Here is an 18,365-nt window from a genome sequence, read left to right as displayed (position 1 = left end):
AATGGCAGAATTGGTGTATGCACCAAAAAAAGATGGCGAAAGGAGTGCTTCATTTAATCTCTGTGCCTGGTGATTGCTTGGGACGTTAGGTGTCGTTGCAGCGGACGCCCTACATGAGACGGGTATGCCCACACGTGTCCCCCTGCTCACTGCGCCATGAGTGACCGGAGAACAAATATTGTGCATGTGTATGAGAGGCGTTTAAAGGCATCAGACTATGGTATGGTTCAGTAGGTGAAAGGGAGGTATGATAAAGCGGAATACCTCAGCAGTACAGGGGGGTGCAGATGAAGAAGAGCGCTTATTCATACCTCGGGAATCTAATTAGAGTGGGGTACACGCATAAATCTATTTTGTTAGCAGGAGACAAACTCTGCACTAACTGAAGGCTGCAGGGAGGCGGAAGGTAGTGGTGACAGAGATGGGGCATTAACGTAGATCTGCCGGGACGAGGCAAGCTGTGACAGAAACTGGGCATTAATGGAGCTCTACCGGGGACTCACAGCAAGCTCTAAAGAGACGGTGCTATAACGGAACTCTGCAGCGGTAGCAAGGTAGAGGTAACAGGCAATGTGCGTTACTGGAGATCTGCAGGGGCGCAGGGCAAATGGTGGCAGAGGCCAGGCACTGATGCAGCTCGACACCAAATGGTGACAGAGACTGCAATAACAGAGCTCCACAGGGGACGCAGATCGGGGGTGACAATTTAGGCATCAACTAATGTCTGCAGGCGATGAAGACCATCAGGCAACAAAGTCTGAGCATTAACAGAAATCTTCAGCGGCACAGACCAGCAGCTACAAAGTCTGTGCGTTACGAAGATATGCAGTGGGCGCAGACCATCTCGACAGTCTGTGCATTAACGGAGATGTGCAGAGATCGCAGACCTGTCGTTGACTGTGCATTAACAGAAATATGCAGGGGACGCAGAGAAGCTCTTGACAGTCTGCGCATTTAAGGACATTTGCAGGAGGCGTAGTCCTGGGACCAATGACTATGGAACACGAAAGAAGATTTGGGAACACAATGATGTTGTTTTTTCAAAGTAAAATCTTATATATACTGAATGAAATTCCTGCAGTAACCTTAGCGTAAGAACCAAGACAATGCAGGATTAAACCGAGACTTAGAGCAATGTCTGCCGAACACACAGACATTGGAAATCAATAGCAGAACCCGTGCTTTAGATGTAAACATCTTAAACTAAAGCGCGGGCGCTGCAATTCCTTCAAAAGTAAAGAAATAGAGAAAATTATTTTTTCTATTTCATTACTTTTGAACCATTTGCGGCACCTGCGCTTTAGCTTAAGATGTTTAACGCTAAAGCGTGAGTGCCGCCATTGTAAGAAAAGTAAACAAATAGAAAATAAATGACGGCCGCCACTTTTTTTTCTATTTATTTACTTTTGTTACAATGACGGCACTCACCTTTAGCGTTAAACATCTTAAGTAAGCTAAAGCGCGGGTGCCGCGAATGGTTAAAAAGTAAAGAAATAGAAAAAATTATTTTCTCTGTTTCTTTACTCTTGAAGTAATTGTGGCACCCGCGCTTTAGCTTATGAAGTGTAAAGCTAAAGCGTGGGTGCCGACATTATAAGTAAAGTAAATAAAGAGGAAAAAAAGTAAAGCGGCAGCTTTGATGCAACGACATTATAAGTAAAGTAAATAAAGAGCGCGAAGGCGGGGGAGGGGCGCTGAAGGCTGGCGGTTCGCGCATGCGCGCTCGCGTGAACGCAAGCTTGTCGCCAGCCAGCAGCACTTTAAAAACTCACCTACTAAAGTCTCTCCGAGCAGCGCATGCGCGCTGACTCAGCGAGACCTAAAAAACAGGTAAAGGATACACAGCAGCAGTCCAAGCACAGTAAAGACAGCAGTAGTCCAAGCTTGCCTCACAAGGTAGAAGGATAGCACAGGCACCTGCCGTGTTATGTTGTTCAAATAGAGTTCTGTACCTTAAATCCCTGGTTTCAAATCTATGCAGACCGGAGTTGTTTATGGATTGTATTAAGTAGCAGGTAGAGTATATTTGTTGTTTTGTTGTTGATAATTATGTGTTATAGGTTTTTGGGATGTACCTGAAGGTGTAGCAACATTGCTTAAATGCAAACTGGGATATATGGTGAGCAGTAGCTAGGCAGACCGGTTTATGTGTGAAATGACTGGAGGTATTGGCCTGTGGAGGGATCTCAAATATCCATCTGCTGGTTTATCGGGAGTGTGTTGAATAGGAGTCATGACTTAGACTTACACGTGCTGTTGTACGATGGGGTGTGTTGATTGTACGGTTGAATGGTGTTATGGGCACAGTGATATCCATGCCAGTGGTCTAACTTTGCGGTGTACTGTAAGGGTTAAACTGTGGGCCCGTTACCAAATGACACAGGGAATTTAGGTGTAAAGGTTTCTCAAAGACACAAGTGGCTGGGTGATGGCGATGACTCCATTTGGTTTCTTTGTAGTACGAGACCAGCTGCAGCAGCCACTCGTGAGGCAGAGAGGTTCACCTGGTGCATGGTGAGGACACTTGATGAAACCCTGCGACATCCTCTGGGTGGTGAGGTGATGCTTGCAGGGCTCAGGCAAAGTGTCGGTCAGTTTGAAGACTTCACTGAGAGTCAACAGACCCTGTTTGGGAAAGAAGAACCAGGAGAGCTCTTACCATGCTCCACATAGGTGATGAACCCCAGGGAGAGCAGGACAGCTGCCAGGTGGAAGCTGAGTCCCTGAAACAAAAACAGGGAATAATAGGTGAGTTCAGTAATAGCCCACCGCTTGCAGGGGGTACCCCAACAAGTTTACAGTCACATGACGTCATGCACCAACAGCACTCTGTTACCCACACCAAGTATCACACACACTGGAACGTTTCCCAGCCACTCCTGAACCCACACAGTAGCTCTCCACCCACTATGCTCACTCCCCCAGCACTGGGCTACCTGAGGTTTCACAGCATCCTCAGACCACATGCCTCACTGCCCTCTTGTCCCAGTCACCAAGGTTGCTCACATGTCAAGCCATACACCCATCAACTTAAATGCACCTTGCCACCTGCTCTACACTCCAAGAGCTTTTATGGCCACACACCCACTCAGCTCGATGCCCTTGATCGTGGGCACCATACTGCCTGAAAGTTCTCAAGGTCACATGAAAGCTTTCACAGATCACACCATGCACTCAATGCCCCTATTCCTTGACTTCAAGCTCCACAAAAGCTTTCTTTAACCAAAACAATTCACCCCCTTCCCTACAGTATCCCACACCCGGTCTCAGCTCTCGATTAAGGGCTGCATAGTCGGATATCAGGTTACGCAGTCCAAGAGCACAACCCCCCCCAACAGCCAGCATCTCACTCCCTTGAAAGTTTTTCCAGTCATATCAAGCAAGTGGTGCCCAATGCCCCTAACCTGTGCAGTATTTTCCTCGTGCTCAATGCCCCTAGCCCATTTCTATACTCTATGGTGCTCAACACCCCTTTGGATACTGTCCAAACTGAGGTGGTATGGTGAGCAAAAGAATGATGGCTGGAGTGCTACCCCGAGCGATTGCCAGCAGATAGACTTATTGCAAGCAGCCTCCCTTCACCTTTTGTGTTTCATGTACCACCCTAAGTGGCATGGGCCTGCCCAGATGTGGGTCCCATGCTCACTGTGTTACTAAAACCAAGCTGTGCCCGGCTAATGAGCTGATAACGTGGGCGAAACGGGTCCTGGGTTGTTTGTGTTCCAGTTCGGGAAGGACCTGGCCTGGCCTGGCAGTTCAGGCTGGACTGTTCCCATTGGAGCATGGTCAAGACTGATTCCAAACCGAGGTGGCATGGTGAGCAAAAGAACGATGGGTTGGAATGTTACCTAAAGCGATTGCCAGTGGTTAGACTTATTGCAAGCAGCCACCCATCACCTTCTGCGTTCTGAGTGTTTTCACCTCAGCGCTCTGTACCATGCTGCTCAATTCCCCCTTCCCCAGCACCTTTCTCCCCAAAAGCTTTAGCAGTCACGAATGCAGCCACACACGAGGTTTCTCAAAGCCAGGCCCGGCAGCAAGGATTAACTGCTCCTTTATTTAAAGGAAATAACTTCTTGCAGGGCAGGGTGGGAGTCGAAAGCAAACAGGGCAGGTATGGGTAATGCGCCCACACCCAATCTTTCATTTTACGTATGCATGGATTCTTAGGTGCAGTCTAATGGATACATATGTGACTTTGAATCTTGGAGACCTGAATTCTAGTCCTTCTTCCACCTCTGTCCAACACCGTGCAAACACAAACAGGTGACCTCTTCCCCATGTTTCTGAGTTTCCATTTCTGTCAACACTTCGGAGCTCTTAGAACCAGCCTATAAATAACTGGACTTTTTTAATGGGCGAAATGATCCACTTAAAGAGCTCAAGCTGCGTAAGGAAGGGACTGGCACCGTGTTCAATACTCACGTGCAGCAGCGCGCTGGCGGCGTAGGTCACAATCACCGCAGAGAACGTCCCAAGGTTTTGAGCATTTTTAAATACATCTGGAAAAGAGACAAGATGTAAGGGATGGTTATTCTAGGAGAACATTTTAATAATGTAACTGAAAGGTACACTCCACACTGGCAGAGATAACATATACTCTTAGCAGCGTTCCATAAATCTGGAGAGAAGTTTTGGATGTATAGGGCAGAGGAGTCGTAAGACCAAAAGCGTCGGATCCAAGTCAGATTTTCAGGCCAGCAAGCCAAGATAAATGTCCTAATAATTATTCTGACTGGAAGTCATTGGTGTTTTGAAAATCTGGGCTGCATCTATCCTCTTGGACTTAAGTAGGGCATCACTGATATAGAGCCATGATACACAATAACCTTGGGAGGCTATTCTCATTGCTATGACATATCCACTCCCCCACCCAGGTTGTTTCCACTATTCTAGATGTCACTAGCTTGAATGGTCCTGGACTTCTGACTTTGTGCACAGCCTGGGGACGAGTGCTCACTTCCTGCCTCTCGCATGGCACGTCTCTTACATCATAGAAGAACTTCCTGAATCTGATCTAGATGTATGGTCTCATCTCTCCCTGTGTTAGAGCTACGTTTTCATGTATCTCCTGTTCTATTGTCAATCACCATGAATTCCTTAACTACGAAACACTCTGGAGGCAGCAGCTGGCATCACAAAGCACTAACATATTGCTCTATGTGAAAAACAATGTATTCTAACCAAAAAGATTAGGCAAGTGAAAACTGACCGGCGCTAGAAAAAAGGATGTGCGTTCACTTGCACTAGTCCCCCTGTAGTGTTACAATTTACACATTCACTACATAGATTAAAAGGCACCTTAAACTACAGAGGTCACTACAGTAAAGCAGTTCATAGATGATCATTTTCTTGGCTATGGCTTAGATTAATTCAAGCATTCCTTCATCACTTTGTTGTGCTGTTGCTTTGGATGCCCTTAGTGTGTCGGGTCCGCCCACACACGGGTCCTGTGCTCACTGTGCCACAGAACTCACAAGGCCCAAGCAGGCCAAAACCGGTGCAAGGTTGCATATGTTTCTGTTTTAAGAGGACCGGGCCTGGCAGTTTCATCTGGACTATTCCTACTAGAGCAGGACCAAGACTGATTTACATATAGCTGGTCTCTGTCAAGAGTGGCACAGTGGATGAAAAACAGTGGACTGGAATGCAGCTCCGAGTGATGTTCAGGGCAGAGATTAATTCTAGGGGCAGGCGGAATCTGCGAAATTCACTTTCGCAAACTATCGCAAAAATGTTAAAAATCTCTGCTAACACGCTGAAATATCGCGAAGTCGCGGAAGTTTTTTTCCCGGCCGTTCGCGGTATTTTCTGCGTGATCGCAGCTCACCAACTTACCCATGCAGTTGCTCACGGGCGCGAGATCTCATTCATCTCATACTTTAGCGGTGCATGATCACGAGAAGAAAGATGTGATCGCGCGACGAATGACGTGATTGCGTGACAAATGACGTAAATGCGGGCATGAACTGTCGCGAGACAGTGCAAATGGCTACCAACATCTCGTGGAGAACGCGACCGGATCGGGAAAACTTGTCGGCGAACGCGGGTATTCAGGTAAGGCGATCGCGCGCACGCAAGAATGTATTTTTTTACAGCGCGAGCAAGAAAAACATTTTCGGTAAGATGCGGATTGCAGAAATTTTGACATTTTCGCGCTCTCCGCGGAACGCGAAAATGTCAAATTATCGCAATTTCCGCGAACGGAATTTTAGCCCAGGCCTAATTAATTCAAGCATTCTTTCCATTACCTTGTTGTTTTTGCAGGGGTTTTGATTATAGAAGAGTTCAAGGTGCATCATTGTCTTTTATTTTTTTGTTACTTTAGTTTCTGAGGAAATGTCTTGTTAATTGCTCTGGCATGTTTTTTAAACATTCACTCAATTTCACAAAATATTACCATAAAGAACCTCAGACTCTGATTGTGGCTGAGCCTAGGTTGCCAATTGAGGATTAAGGAGATGTTCTCCGCCTCCAGCTCAACATTCTCCACTCGACCACATCGTCTAGTTCTTTGGCACATCATTTCATCGCACTGTTCCGCAGTTCCCTTGTTTGCCATAATTATGAGCACATACCAACTGCTACGGAGTACAGCAAGTTTAACTTCAAAGATCTGCCCATGCGGTGATTCCGATTCCACATAAGCGGATAACAGGAGAGCGCAATATACAAAATCACTTGTTGAGAACATGTGGTTTTGTTGTGGTTCTAATGAACACGAAGTACTAGCACACATTAGGTGTAGGTTTCCACAGTCAGCGCAGGAGGCATTCCATGCCCGTTTAGCACCATAGCCTGCGGCAGATAAGCGCTTGGTTGGTAGGATTCTCGGGCATTTATCGCCTTTATGTGCGTACAGTAGTTTACTGCTTAACATTTGTGGAAAAAACAAATGCTTCACGATATATGAAAGCAATAACTTTAAAAGCTCGACTCCGAAAACCGCTACCTCTATTGCTGCATCCTTTAAATTACACCCCACTTTCATCCTGCGACAAGACAAGGAATCCATAGAGGGTTGGAGGAAAAAGTGCCATAAGAAGCGGAATATTAAACCACATTTATATCGCATTTTTTCTACAACTTCCACTTCCCCTGCGCGTTTTAAGCGCAGATTTCTCCACCATTTCTGCACTGATGCAGAAATGGTTTAAACAAGATGAAAAAGTGCGATATCTGAATGTACTTTTCCCTCAGGTCTTCCCCATTTTTACCACACCACAGCCAAGTATAAGTGAAGCTGTGAGTGCTATATCAATGATTCAACATGTTTTACCCTTTACAACTAGATAAACTCTGCAAAGTCTTGTCAGAGTCTAAACGTAATAGACGATCCACACATTTAAATTTGGCTTATAAACCTAAAAGTAGATTTTTCACTCATAATTCAATTTGATGGCATAAAGATTTTGGTGAGAGCAAATCTACACACAGGGGCCACAATAAGGAGGGAAGTGATGGTCCCAGGGCTGGACTGCACTGTGAGTTTGTGTACCCTCATAAACGTGCATGTTTGAATGTATTCCACAACCCTTTCCGACCCTAGAAAAGTTCAGACACGTAATCCCGACAAAAACTTTTTTCAGGGTGGGAGGAGAGTTTCTTCTCACAGGGACAATATTTTTCCCTTGCTAATATTTTTTGAGTACAATGTGTTTTGAAAATAAAATCACCAGCCTCGCTTTCATTCGTTTGCGCGTAGTTGCATCTAATAAAGAAGCATCTTAAACATCTGGATTCATAGCTTGCCTGATGAGCACACAATCCTGCAACCATACTGCGGATCTGAAAACCAGCAGCCAAAAGGGGGCGTTGGACGGCTTGAGACTACTTGTCCTGGACATCAATAGGAATTCCACACCCCTGTGGCCGTGCACAATGGAATATCATGGTTTTTTTTCTACCTCAGACACCAATTAACTTGCTAATATGTGAAATAGTTAACATTGTATACTGCCAAGATAAGATAATATCAAATTAGTAAAGCGCAAACGATTGCTCACAAGGGCAACTTGGCACGGGCGGCAAGAACTGCAGTGGGTGGAAACAGAGGAAAAGGTAAGAAACCACAACTAATAGGGATGACAAATAAGCCAGTTTTTTAACTGTTTCCTAAAAGTGAGCATGTTTGCCTGAAATCTGAGGTGATGTGGCATTTGGTTCCAAACCTTGGCTGTGGCATGTCCAAAGCTTCTGCCACCCCAAGAAGCTTTATGAATCCTGGGCACTACCATGGTCTTTGATGAAGCTGAACGCAGGCTTCTATAGGGAGAATACCATCTCATTTTGTCTCGCAAGTACTCAGGGCTGGTTCTGTGAAGGGCATTATGTGCCACACAAAGAGATTTAAATGAATTCTGCTTTTGACTGGCAGCCAATGAAGCTCTTTGAGCCCATTTCTTGCTGATTCGTGTTTTTTCACTTTTTTCAAGAGCCAAACAGCAGCAAATTGCAGCCTCTGGAGCTTTTTTGATAGGCCTTGTTGGGCAGCTAAGTAAATGGCACTGCAATAATCAAGAAATAGAAGTTAAGTCGTTTGAGGGGATTCTTTTTTTACTCCATGAGAGCTCGGCGTTAAATGGTTTGAAAACAACTGATGTACAGGAAACCTCTGTACAAAGGTGAGGAATAATTGGTGCTTAAACAAATACTGCAAATGCAGGTACCAAGCTGTATGATAGTAATATATATATATCTATATATACCACTGGTCAACGGATTTCCGCCAATGGGGGTGAACTCTGAACATTGAAAAGTGGAGGAGGAGCTGCACCTTGAACACAGCGGCATTTGAGAAAGGCCATAACGGCCGAAATGCATTATGCGTGAGCTGTACCGAATAAAGATTTCCCAGCACTTATCCCTGAGTGGCCTCTACCTCTTCGTTTGGAGTGGGAAGCAGTATATATATATATATATATAAGTATATATATCTAACAGAATTAAATGTTGCAAAGAGCTATGCACTGCAAACAAAGGATTGCATACAGTAAACAGAACTGCAAAGTCTAACCTAAGCTGCAGTAAATTGTTAACCATATGCATTAAAGAAACAGTTGGAAGTGATAAACTAAGGTACAAGCCACGATTAGAAGTGCAGAACGCGTATAGAGAGAATAAAGAGATGCCAACAATCAAGAGACTTATTGAGTGTCGACAGGTATGTTCAGATATGTTAGAAATCAGGCCTCTGTAAACATAATATATTGTAAAGAAAGGGGTGAATTAAATAAACAAAGGGTACCAAACTGGAAGAGGAAAAATATTCATATAGGAACTGTGTGCAACTCAAACATCTATATTTGACAGAGCTTCACACACCGTAAACAGAGGTACCTGTTCAAACAATCTCTATTTAAAGTAAGTTGGCATGTCTGTGCTGTAAGAGCAACAGAACAGCCGTTCTTAACCTACGTGCCGCGGGTCCTCTTTAGAATATTAAATATTAGCAAATTAATAAAGTATATATACATAAAAAAACAAAATTGAAAATCAAACATTAAAACTGTCAATCTTCAGGAATTCGAAAATTGATGCGCTTTGCTGTACTTCTACATTTTGCGTTTGTGAATTAAACTATTTCATCAATTGCATATTAAGTTGGTGAAATACTAATTTGAATAATTTTTAAGGTGGGGATTTACAGGAGCCAGAGTTAAGAACTACTGTAATGACTTTAAATAAAGAGCAACAAGCTGTGAACAGCTATGGCCGAGTCATACACTAAAGAGGGCCTTGGACCATGAAGGGAAGCAAATCCTACAGAGCTTGATGCTGTAAAGAAACAGCCATAAGATGTAAATACACAAGCAAAAGCTATAATGTGTGTAATGTGTTGTATGTAGGAAACATTGCTGCACAAGGGGCAGTGAAAAGATGATAAAATCAATCAGAGAAACACCAACAATGAAGAGACTTATACAGTGAATGTCTGTGGATGCTGAAAAACAGGTTCTGAAAACATAGGAAAAGTATAATGTAATGAAAGTTTCACAGGCTACACCCTAGGCAGATGTTACAAAGCAAAGAAGAGGTGTGTACATACAGAGAACTGTTTACAACCAAGGCATCCATCGTAAACTGAGACCGATCCCCTAAATGGAGACACCCGCTGTAAGTATTTTGTAGATGGTGAAATCATATAAACACCATCATTGACAGTGATGGTGTAAATGGAATGTTTACAGTGCACAAATGTGTAAATAAAGAGGGCTACTATGCTAAATATGCGGCAGACAAGCACATGCTGTAAACAAAGATTTTGGTCACAGAAAGTAGGACAGTAAAGAGCAGGAGACTGTTTGCAAGAACTGGTATTTGTGGCAAACTGGAATGTTATGGGCCCATCCTGTACAAAGCTTAGCGTCGCCACCCAGTGCACAAGGCACAGCAGATGAGAGGTCTATTGGAAACCGCAACAGAAGAAACAGCCTTACAGGAGTGGAGCCAGCGGGACATCGGCTGATTCCAACTTGTCACCACCTCCACCATGGACCGTGGAAACTCGACGTTCAGAGGGCGCGACACCGTCAGGTCCCTGCAGGAGAGAGAGAAGCAGAGAACATACACAAAAGCATTAGCTCGACAAAGGAAATCAAAGCCCTGCCTGACCGGGCGTTTCCTCACACAGCAGCAGTGAATAGTCATGTATTTTAAACCCTGCTTCTTAGGGCGCATCAGAGGCCCTTCTAGGTTTACTGCTTGCTGCTGGCATAGTTTGTGTCTGCATGAGTGCAAGAGATTGCCAGCATTTATATGGCCTATTTCTACCATTTGTTTTGCTCTGCTAGCACTTTCAGACCTGCGGTGTCCATTTCATACAGCTGTGGGTTTTTTTGGTGACCCGAGTCATGGAGATCTGGACTCCCTGCCTTTGCCATTAAAGACTGGGCTGCTCGATGTACTGTTACAGATGTAAGTGGAAGAGAACTTTAGAATTTGAATTTTACCATGAAAACCAGTCTGCAGTGCTAGTATTGTTGGATGGCTGTTTGCCAGTTATTGGACTACAAAATTCTGTTGAACTTATACTACGTTCCCGCAAGTGTCTTCAAAGGTCTCCACTGGTATGCAGTTGCGTGAGGAGCGTGTGCTTTGCAGGGGGCAAAGCGTTGCCAAATATATGGCTTTGGTGTTTGTAAACAGGAAAGTAAGGAACCATTTCACAACCCATTTTATGGTCATAATTTCCAAATTCTTACTTGATGAATGAGAATTTGCAGTATTTTCCAAAGGCAAAATTCCACTTATAACAATGGAAAATATTTCAATCTTTCAGTTTCTGCCATCATAGGCTTAGAAAAACAAGTAAGAAATGTTTCCTTTTCCCCTAAAATGCCTTTCATTATGTACCCAACTCGCTTGATGAACTATCATTTTTTGATAGTTACACCACACTACTGGTCAGAAAAACTCTGACTCGCACCACCCTAAACTCACTGACAGAGGTACGATCTGCTGGAAAAACGGTTCTTATTCCGCCACATAGAATACGTGGCTCATTTTGAAGTTCTGAAGCTGCCCATTTTATTATCTGCCAACACAGGCATAGCAAAGTTCACAATCCACAGCTCATTAAGTGCATCGTCTGCACAGATGATGAAGACAAAAAAGGAACGCGCCGATCAACTCCTTCATCGACCAAACATTTTTGCGACTGCCTTATTTATTTTTCTAACCAACTCATTTGGTATTTTCATGGTACGTTAAAGTAAATTTTTATTCCCCCTCCCCCCCCCCCCCAAAGCGCCAAAAGGAGAATAATTTAATGTTTGTTCTCATCCATTAAAGAAAACGGAATCTTTAAACTAAAGATGTACCTAGCTCTTTCATAAATACAAAACATTTTGGATGCTCTTATTTTCATGTAGCAGACTGAATCTTTTATACGACTGCATATTTTCATCAGGTAAACAATTACCTATTTTCAGTTACAGCTACAGTGCTTACAGGTTTTTAGGTCAAGCCTACCAGACAGCACAAGTTGTCTGCTTGCCACAGACCAAGATGGGCTTACCAATAACTTAAATGGCTTCTAGCTCGCGCATTGCATACCATCGGTTACCTTTAGCTTCACTCTCATTTGCTTGCTTCTTATTCAATGGTTTTCCTTGTCCTGCCTTGCCCATTTTGTGTTTGTCGCTCCCTTCAAGCATAGACTCGTTACCATTTCTCTGATTTGCTGGCTCCTGTCCAGTTCACTGTTGGGGAACTCATTATTTATTTTTCTTAAGCACTCCATAACAATGCATGTATTTTCCAGCTTTCTCCCATGTGTGCTTCTTGCCACCAAATAGCCCCTCCGGCACTATGTGCTGCTTGTGGCAAACTCTCTCTTGTTTACTTCTCCCAGCCAAACTCCCTCCCCTTGTGTTCCCTGGTGTGCTGGTTTTCCCCTCTCCCAGCCCAAACCCCAATGCTTTTCCTCCTCACATGATCCCCTGTTGCCCCGAAAACCCAGTCTTTTTTAAATTAAATCTTTTTTTATTTTTGGGGAGGACTAGACAACAAATTGCTGCCACTAACCTTGCACTACTTTTTAAATGTACTGATACACCTTGGAATGGTAAGTAAAAACAATTGTCAGCCACCTGCATCATTTTAAGCGTGCACGCGCCTGTCCACAAAATACAAAGGTCACATCATTGCACCTTTTTTGTTTTGTTGTTCTTTTGGTCATGCTGCACAGCATCTTGCTGATCCTCTACAGCATCGCCAGATGGCATTGACAAAGCCAATAATTCCCAAATGTGAGCCTATTGGCAGTACCCAAGCTTATTTGTTAAGCGAATATCTATTGCCTTTAAAAGCATATGCCAACATTAATGCAGGTAAGGAAATATATTTATAGGTAAATGACAGATTTTAAAGGCAAAAGAATACGGATTTACAGCGACTGAACCATTTATTCTGCGGCTGCTTGTATTCCCAACTGGAGGGGCCTGGCTTGGCGGGTGGGCTCGACGGTTCCTATTGGAGCAGGACCAGGATTGATTTGCATATGGCCAGTCTGTGTGTGCAGTGCTACAATGGATAAAAAAAATGTTGCACTGGAAACACTAATGAGGCCCATACAAATGAAACTGGTCTGAGGTCGCTTGTGAGGAGAGGTGAAAAGAGGGTGCTGCACACTCACTTCTCATTTCCAAAAACTCCAAACAAATACATTATAATTTCAAACTGTGGGAAGAGTCAGCATTGATTAACCAGCTGACAACAGACATATCTCAAAGATGTTTTACAATGATACGAGTGTAATGTAGCATGACTTTACAGTTTCAAGGTTCACACTTGTAGGAAGGTGGCTCTTTATACAGTGGACCAAAAAGGGGTACACAGTGTAAAAGGTCCAGGCAAACCCCAGTTGGCTTACAGAGGCACAATTGATGACCCAAATGCTCTCTTTTGTGGTAGTGTGGGTGAGCAGTTAGGCATATCAGAGGGTAGTGCTAAGCATTTATTGCACACACAAAGGCAGTGAGTGCGACACACTCAATACAGAAATCAGACACCAATTTATAAAAATAACACATACTTTTATTTGCACTTAAATACCAAGATCATCGGAATCAGGTAAATACTTTTCAAGTTATACATTTTTACAGCTTTCAATAGTTGACAGTGCAATTTTTGGGAGCGGTAATGTTATCCTATGGAGGAAAAACATGTGCTGCATTAGAGCACTTAACGGCGACTTATGGGACTGTTCTTTTGGACTTAAAATGAGTATGGGGCAAAGTACAAGGCCACACCAACAGGTAACCTCGGGAGGCTCTGGGGCGTCCGGGTGCAGAGATGTGTTACGGCATCAGGTGTCCTAGTCACTTCAATTGGGGAACAGTCCAGGCAGGAAGAGGCTGCAAGCTGGGACTCGGGTACCAGTCTAGGGGAACCCACAGGAAGGGCTCGACCTTTGAGACGCTTGGGCAAGTGGGGAAACGTTTGGTCCACTTCTCCTCGGGCTGTGGGGCTTGCGTGCAGTGGTGTCTTTTGGCATTGGTATCGGTGCTGGTGGCTTGCGCGGTTGGAGAGGGCTTGCAGAAAGAGGCTACAGGAGGAGACTGGAAGTCCACTCTGGCCAAACCCAAGGATGGGCCCGGGTCTTGTGGGTCTCAGGACCCACAGGGCACTGTCACCTCCCTCGGAGTTAGGCTCTGGAGCGCAGGTGCAGCAGTGCTTTGAGGTGTTGGGTGGCGATGGTCGAGGACACTCTTTGTCTTGTGTAGAAGGGGGCAAACATGGCAGTGGGACCACTCGCGTTGTGGTTCTCACGGTTCCTGAAGTCCCTCGCTGTGCAGGTTGGTTTTTCCCTGTGTTGGTGTCCGGTCTAGGCACAACAAGCCTTGGTTGCTGCAAGGGGTCCAGTACACCAGGTATTGGTGTTGTGCAGCTCCGGTCGGTCCTCTCAGCCACACAATTGGAGGGAGGACGTATCTGACCTGTAGGAACATGGATACCTCTACCTGGGTGGCTGTTGCGTCGGTAGTCTCCTTAGGCAGCAGGTTCTGCTTCTATGGTTACCCCCACTTTTTGCTTGATGTGAGGCTGTTTTTGACTAGTTTGACTAGGATCCTGCTAATCAGGACCCCTGTCGATCTGCTTTCTCCCTAAATGGTTGTGTTTAGTACTTAGGTACACACCAGATTGGATACTGGGGTACCCTGATCAGCTCCTAGTATATGGTACTAAGGTACCCAGGACATAGGGACCCCAAAGATCTCCCATGGACTGAAGCATGCCCTAAGCCATCCATGGGAGACCATGCAAAATGGAACTACAGACCTGCCATTGCAGCCTATGTAAGATGGTGCTTGCACCACTTAATATATAGGTTTCCTATAGCAAAGTGTCGATGCACTTAAAACATATAAGTCACCCCTATAGCAGGCCATTGCAATCCTGAAGGCAGGGTGCTTGGTTCTAAGTGAGAGGGTGCCCCTGCATAAGCAGGACACCCCTGCAGCCTACGGAGTCCATTCTCCCGGGTTGTCAGTGAAGCAGCCATATACCATATAGAGGGGTATCACGTAATTACGCAATGACCATCTTGAAAACGACTAACGAATCCTATCATGTTTGGTGTCAAACATGTTGGAATCATACCCCACACCGTACACAGTGTGTGAGGGGAGGTATGATTCAAAGCACTGGAAGAGCCCCCCGTTAGGCTCTTAGTGTTACCGGTGCCAACCTTCTAGATCCGGACAGCACAAAATGGATGCTGCCGACCAGAGACACATTTCTGTTCTGTGGAACGATAGGCATTCTGTCTCAATGAGCTGTGACCACCTCCCAGACAAGAGTTAGTGTATTTTGGGACCGGGTGGGTGTGTTTGCCAGCGCCACAAAGTCTGCATGAGGGGCATATTTGGTGTCCCAGTGCATAGTCCAGTTCAAACCAGTTCTGGGAGCCGTTGGCTCCTGCTCAAAACTGGACAAAGGACATGAAAGTAACCTCCCCCCTGTCAAGACCCTCCCCTGGGAGGGTCCCATGAATCTTCCCAACCCTTTGCCTAGGGTACTTAACGGCTTACCTGTGTGTAGGTCCCTAGATTCATCATGGGATAAGATTCAGACAGACACCAGTGGCGTAACGAAAGTTGAGGGGGGCCCCCCTGCCACGTACACGAAGGGGCCCCCACTTCAGATTTAATCCAGACTTCTTGGGCCAGAGTTTTGTGCTGAGGGGGCCCCCTGTAGCTCGGGGGGCCCCCGCACCGCGGGGGCTGTGGGGGCCTGTGTTACGCCCCTGACAGACACCACTTCTACTGTCTGGGCACTCTGGACTGTGATGGACTTTGTTTGAGCCTGACTTTGTCTCCCTTCCAGTCTGCTGCATCGTACAGGAAACTTCCAAGGCCTGTGAAGCATCAAAGACACCTGAAGAAATCTACCTTGGAGTGAAGGAGTCACTCCCCTGCATTCGCGGGCACCGTAACGAAGTCGGCCCGTCCGCAGATCCTGACCTCCTCCGGACTCCGTGGGCTCTGCAACACAGGTGGTGGTTTTCCAAAGCTCCTGAGGCTTGCCCCTACCAATTTTGAGGCCAGTATCCTCCGTGGGGGTTGCAATAACCGAACCCCTGTGCACATCGTCCAACTTGCAGTTGCAAAGGCTTGTTTCCTTCCTTCCAAGAAGATCTTTGGGCTCCAAGTAGTCCCAACCTCGGGCACCTCCAGTAACCAGAATCTTCAGCCAAATTGCATCGTGGACTGCATCTTTTGGTGAGCTGCTTGAGGTCCTCTCGCGACTTCAGTGTCTCCAGCCTGTGGGTCCCTTTGAGGGTCACACTTGTTTCTTTTGGGCTCCCCAGACTGCTTGGGGCCTGGCCTGACTAGCCTACTTGTGGTGAGTCCTCTGGACCTTGCTCCTTCTTTGATTTCTGCGTTGGTTGCATTTGCCAAGGCTTGTTGGTGCTCCCGCCAGACACCGACCCCTCAGCACTCGACATCCTTCGTGGGACAGCTTGTGCATGGCTCCTAATCATTGCAGCTGCAGAGTCAAGGACCTCGTCATCAATCCTGCAACACCCGACATCGGAGCGCATTCGTCTTCCAAGGCTCCTGGTCACTCCTGAGGGACAGACCCGGTCTCCTCTGCTTGCAGGTACCGCTCATCAAGAATCCATCCTCGCATTCCACCGGACACTTCTTCCTTCTTCCACAGCGGCACTTTCCTGAAGTCCGGCTTCCGTGGTGTAGGTAACGAGGGTACTAGGGTATCCATGGGTGGGGTGGCTCTTCAACCTTCTGTCTTCCACAGGGTTTCTTCAGGGTCCACTGGGAAGGGTCCTTAATCTTTAAAAATCCAACCGTGACTTGCACATAGAGCTATACGAAGCATGCTGTCATGTTTCCACACTGCACATCCTCTCCGTGGGGTCCCTATCTACTCACCTTGCGTGGTTCCTTGGGTCCCCAGCAGTTCTACGTCCTTTTGACCCTGTCTTGATCCGAATCATGGTTCTTATACCACTTTCTTAGTATATGGTTTGGTCCCCCTCTGGGGTTCACTGTATATCTTATGCTATTTACTGTGTTTCTTTGCTGAAGTATTGTGTTTATCTCCATGTTGGAGATATTGGAACGTACTAGAGAGTATTATATAGTAAATACAGATTTTTATAAATACTTGTTGTGGTTCTTTTCACTTAATCTATAATATAGGATTGCATTCTGGTAAAACAGTCTGCTTTACACTCTTTCTGGACTAAGCCTGAAGGCTACTCTCCACAGCTACCACTTAGAGAGCTTTCTAAGGATGTCTAAAACCTCTTAAATCACCATAAGGGTTGTCTGGACTGGTGCAAGGTGCCCACTTACATTAGTAGACATCATATACTAGGCCAGCCTCTTACACATCTAAATACTCAATTTAAGGGCATTAGGAGAAGTGAGGGGTAGTAGCTAATGGGCTACTTACCCCTGGGGAAACTATATCCCCTAGATGGCCACTTCCTTTGGGGAGTGGGCATCACCCTGTCCCAGAATTCCAAATTCTACCTCACACAAGATAGGGGAATTCCTAACTTAGTGCTCACTTCAGGCAGGTCACCCAAGAGGAGTGTCCAGCCTGGCAGTACAACACGCCTCCTGCATAGCTAACTTTCCCGCCTGTCCTGGTTTCCAGAGGGCAGGGGGTGGCCTTTCTATTGTCTGGGGAAGACACGTCTCTCATACCAAAGGCTGCAGAGGCCTTAGAAGCCACCTGCCTTGGAATGCTGCTTTACCAGCCTTCCTGGTGGAGGAGGTAAGAACACCTCTCTCCAGAGCAGGCACTGTTTCTGTCCTCCGACAGCAGAGATCTCACCTCCTAGGGGGTCAGAAACTAGTCTGTGGTGGCAGGCTGGATTAGTCCAGTCAGCCAGCACACTAAAAGGCTAGTAGGGTTCAGGGAGTACCTCTAATGTACTCTCTGGGTTCATGTATTAATGCATCCAGCACTGGAATCAGTGTGGGTTTATTAATACATGGTGTTTGATACCAAAAACCATAGGTTTCAGTGAAGTCATTATGTAGCTGTGAAACTCATTTTGACCAGTGCACAGTACATGCCTTAAGAAGGCTTCCCTGTTCAGTTGTAATGTCTAGTAATGGAAGTTAACATTATAGAGGCATACCACACAAATATAAACATTGACGAGACTTGCGTTAGCTTGGTACGGTACATTAGGGAACCTTGGGAAAAATCCTGCCCAGCCCCTAACCCTGTTCCTCACCATTTCAGGCTCTCCTTCTCCCCGGTGAAACCAGCTCCTGACAGAGTCGCCGTCACCTCCGACAGGAAGCCCACAAAGTAGTTGCTGAAGTGGAAGGAGAGTGCACTCTCATAGGCCCGCAGCCACCTGAGGACAGGGAAAGTAT

General features: G+C 45.8%; 1 protein-coding gene across 3 annotated transcripts in view; it reads right to left on the bottom strand.

The window, feature by feature from the left end:
* PORCN (porcupine O-acyltransferase) overlaps nt 1-18,365 on the bottom strand; it is a 78,514-nt gene that overhangs the window by 16,075 nt on the left and 44,074 nt on the right. For all 3 annotated transcript variants that reach the window (XM_085629662.1, XM_085629661.1, XM_085629663.1), the window contains 4 exons: nt 18,221-18,346; nt 10,440-10,540; nt 4,426-4,502; nt 2,660-2,723 (listed from right to left, as the gene is read on the bottom strand). In XM_085629662.1, coding sequence (XP_085485788.1) covers nt 2,660-2,723; nt 4,426-4,502; nt 10,440-10,540; nt 18,221-18,346 — 368 coding nt within the window. The remainder of the gene's footprint in view (nt 1-2,659; nt 2,724-4,425; nt 4,503-10,439; nt 10,541-18,220; nt 18,347-18,365) is intronic.

Source organism: Triturus cristatus, chromosome 10 (genome assembly GCF_964204655.1).
Source record: "Triturus cristatus chromosome 10, aTriCri1.1, whole genome shotgun sequence".
NCBI classification, from domain to species: Eukaryota; Metazoa; Chordata; class Amphibia; order Caudata; family Salamandridae; genus Triturus; species Triturus cristatus.
This window is presented reverse-complemented; position numbering and strand designations above follow the sequence as displayed.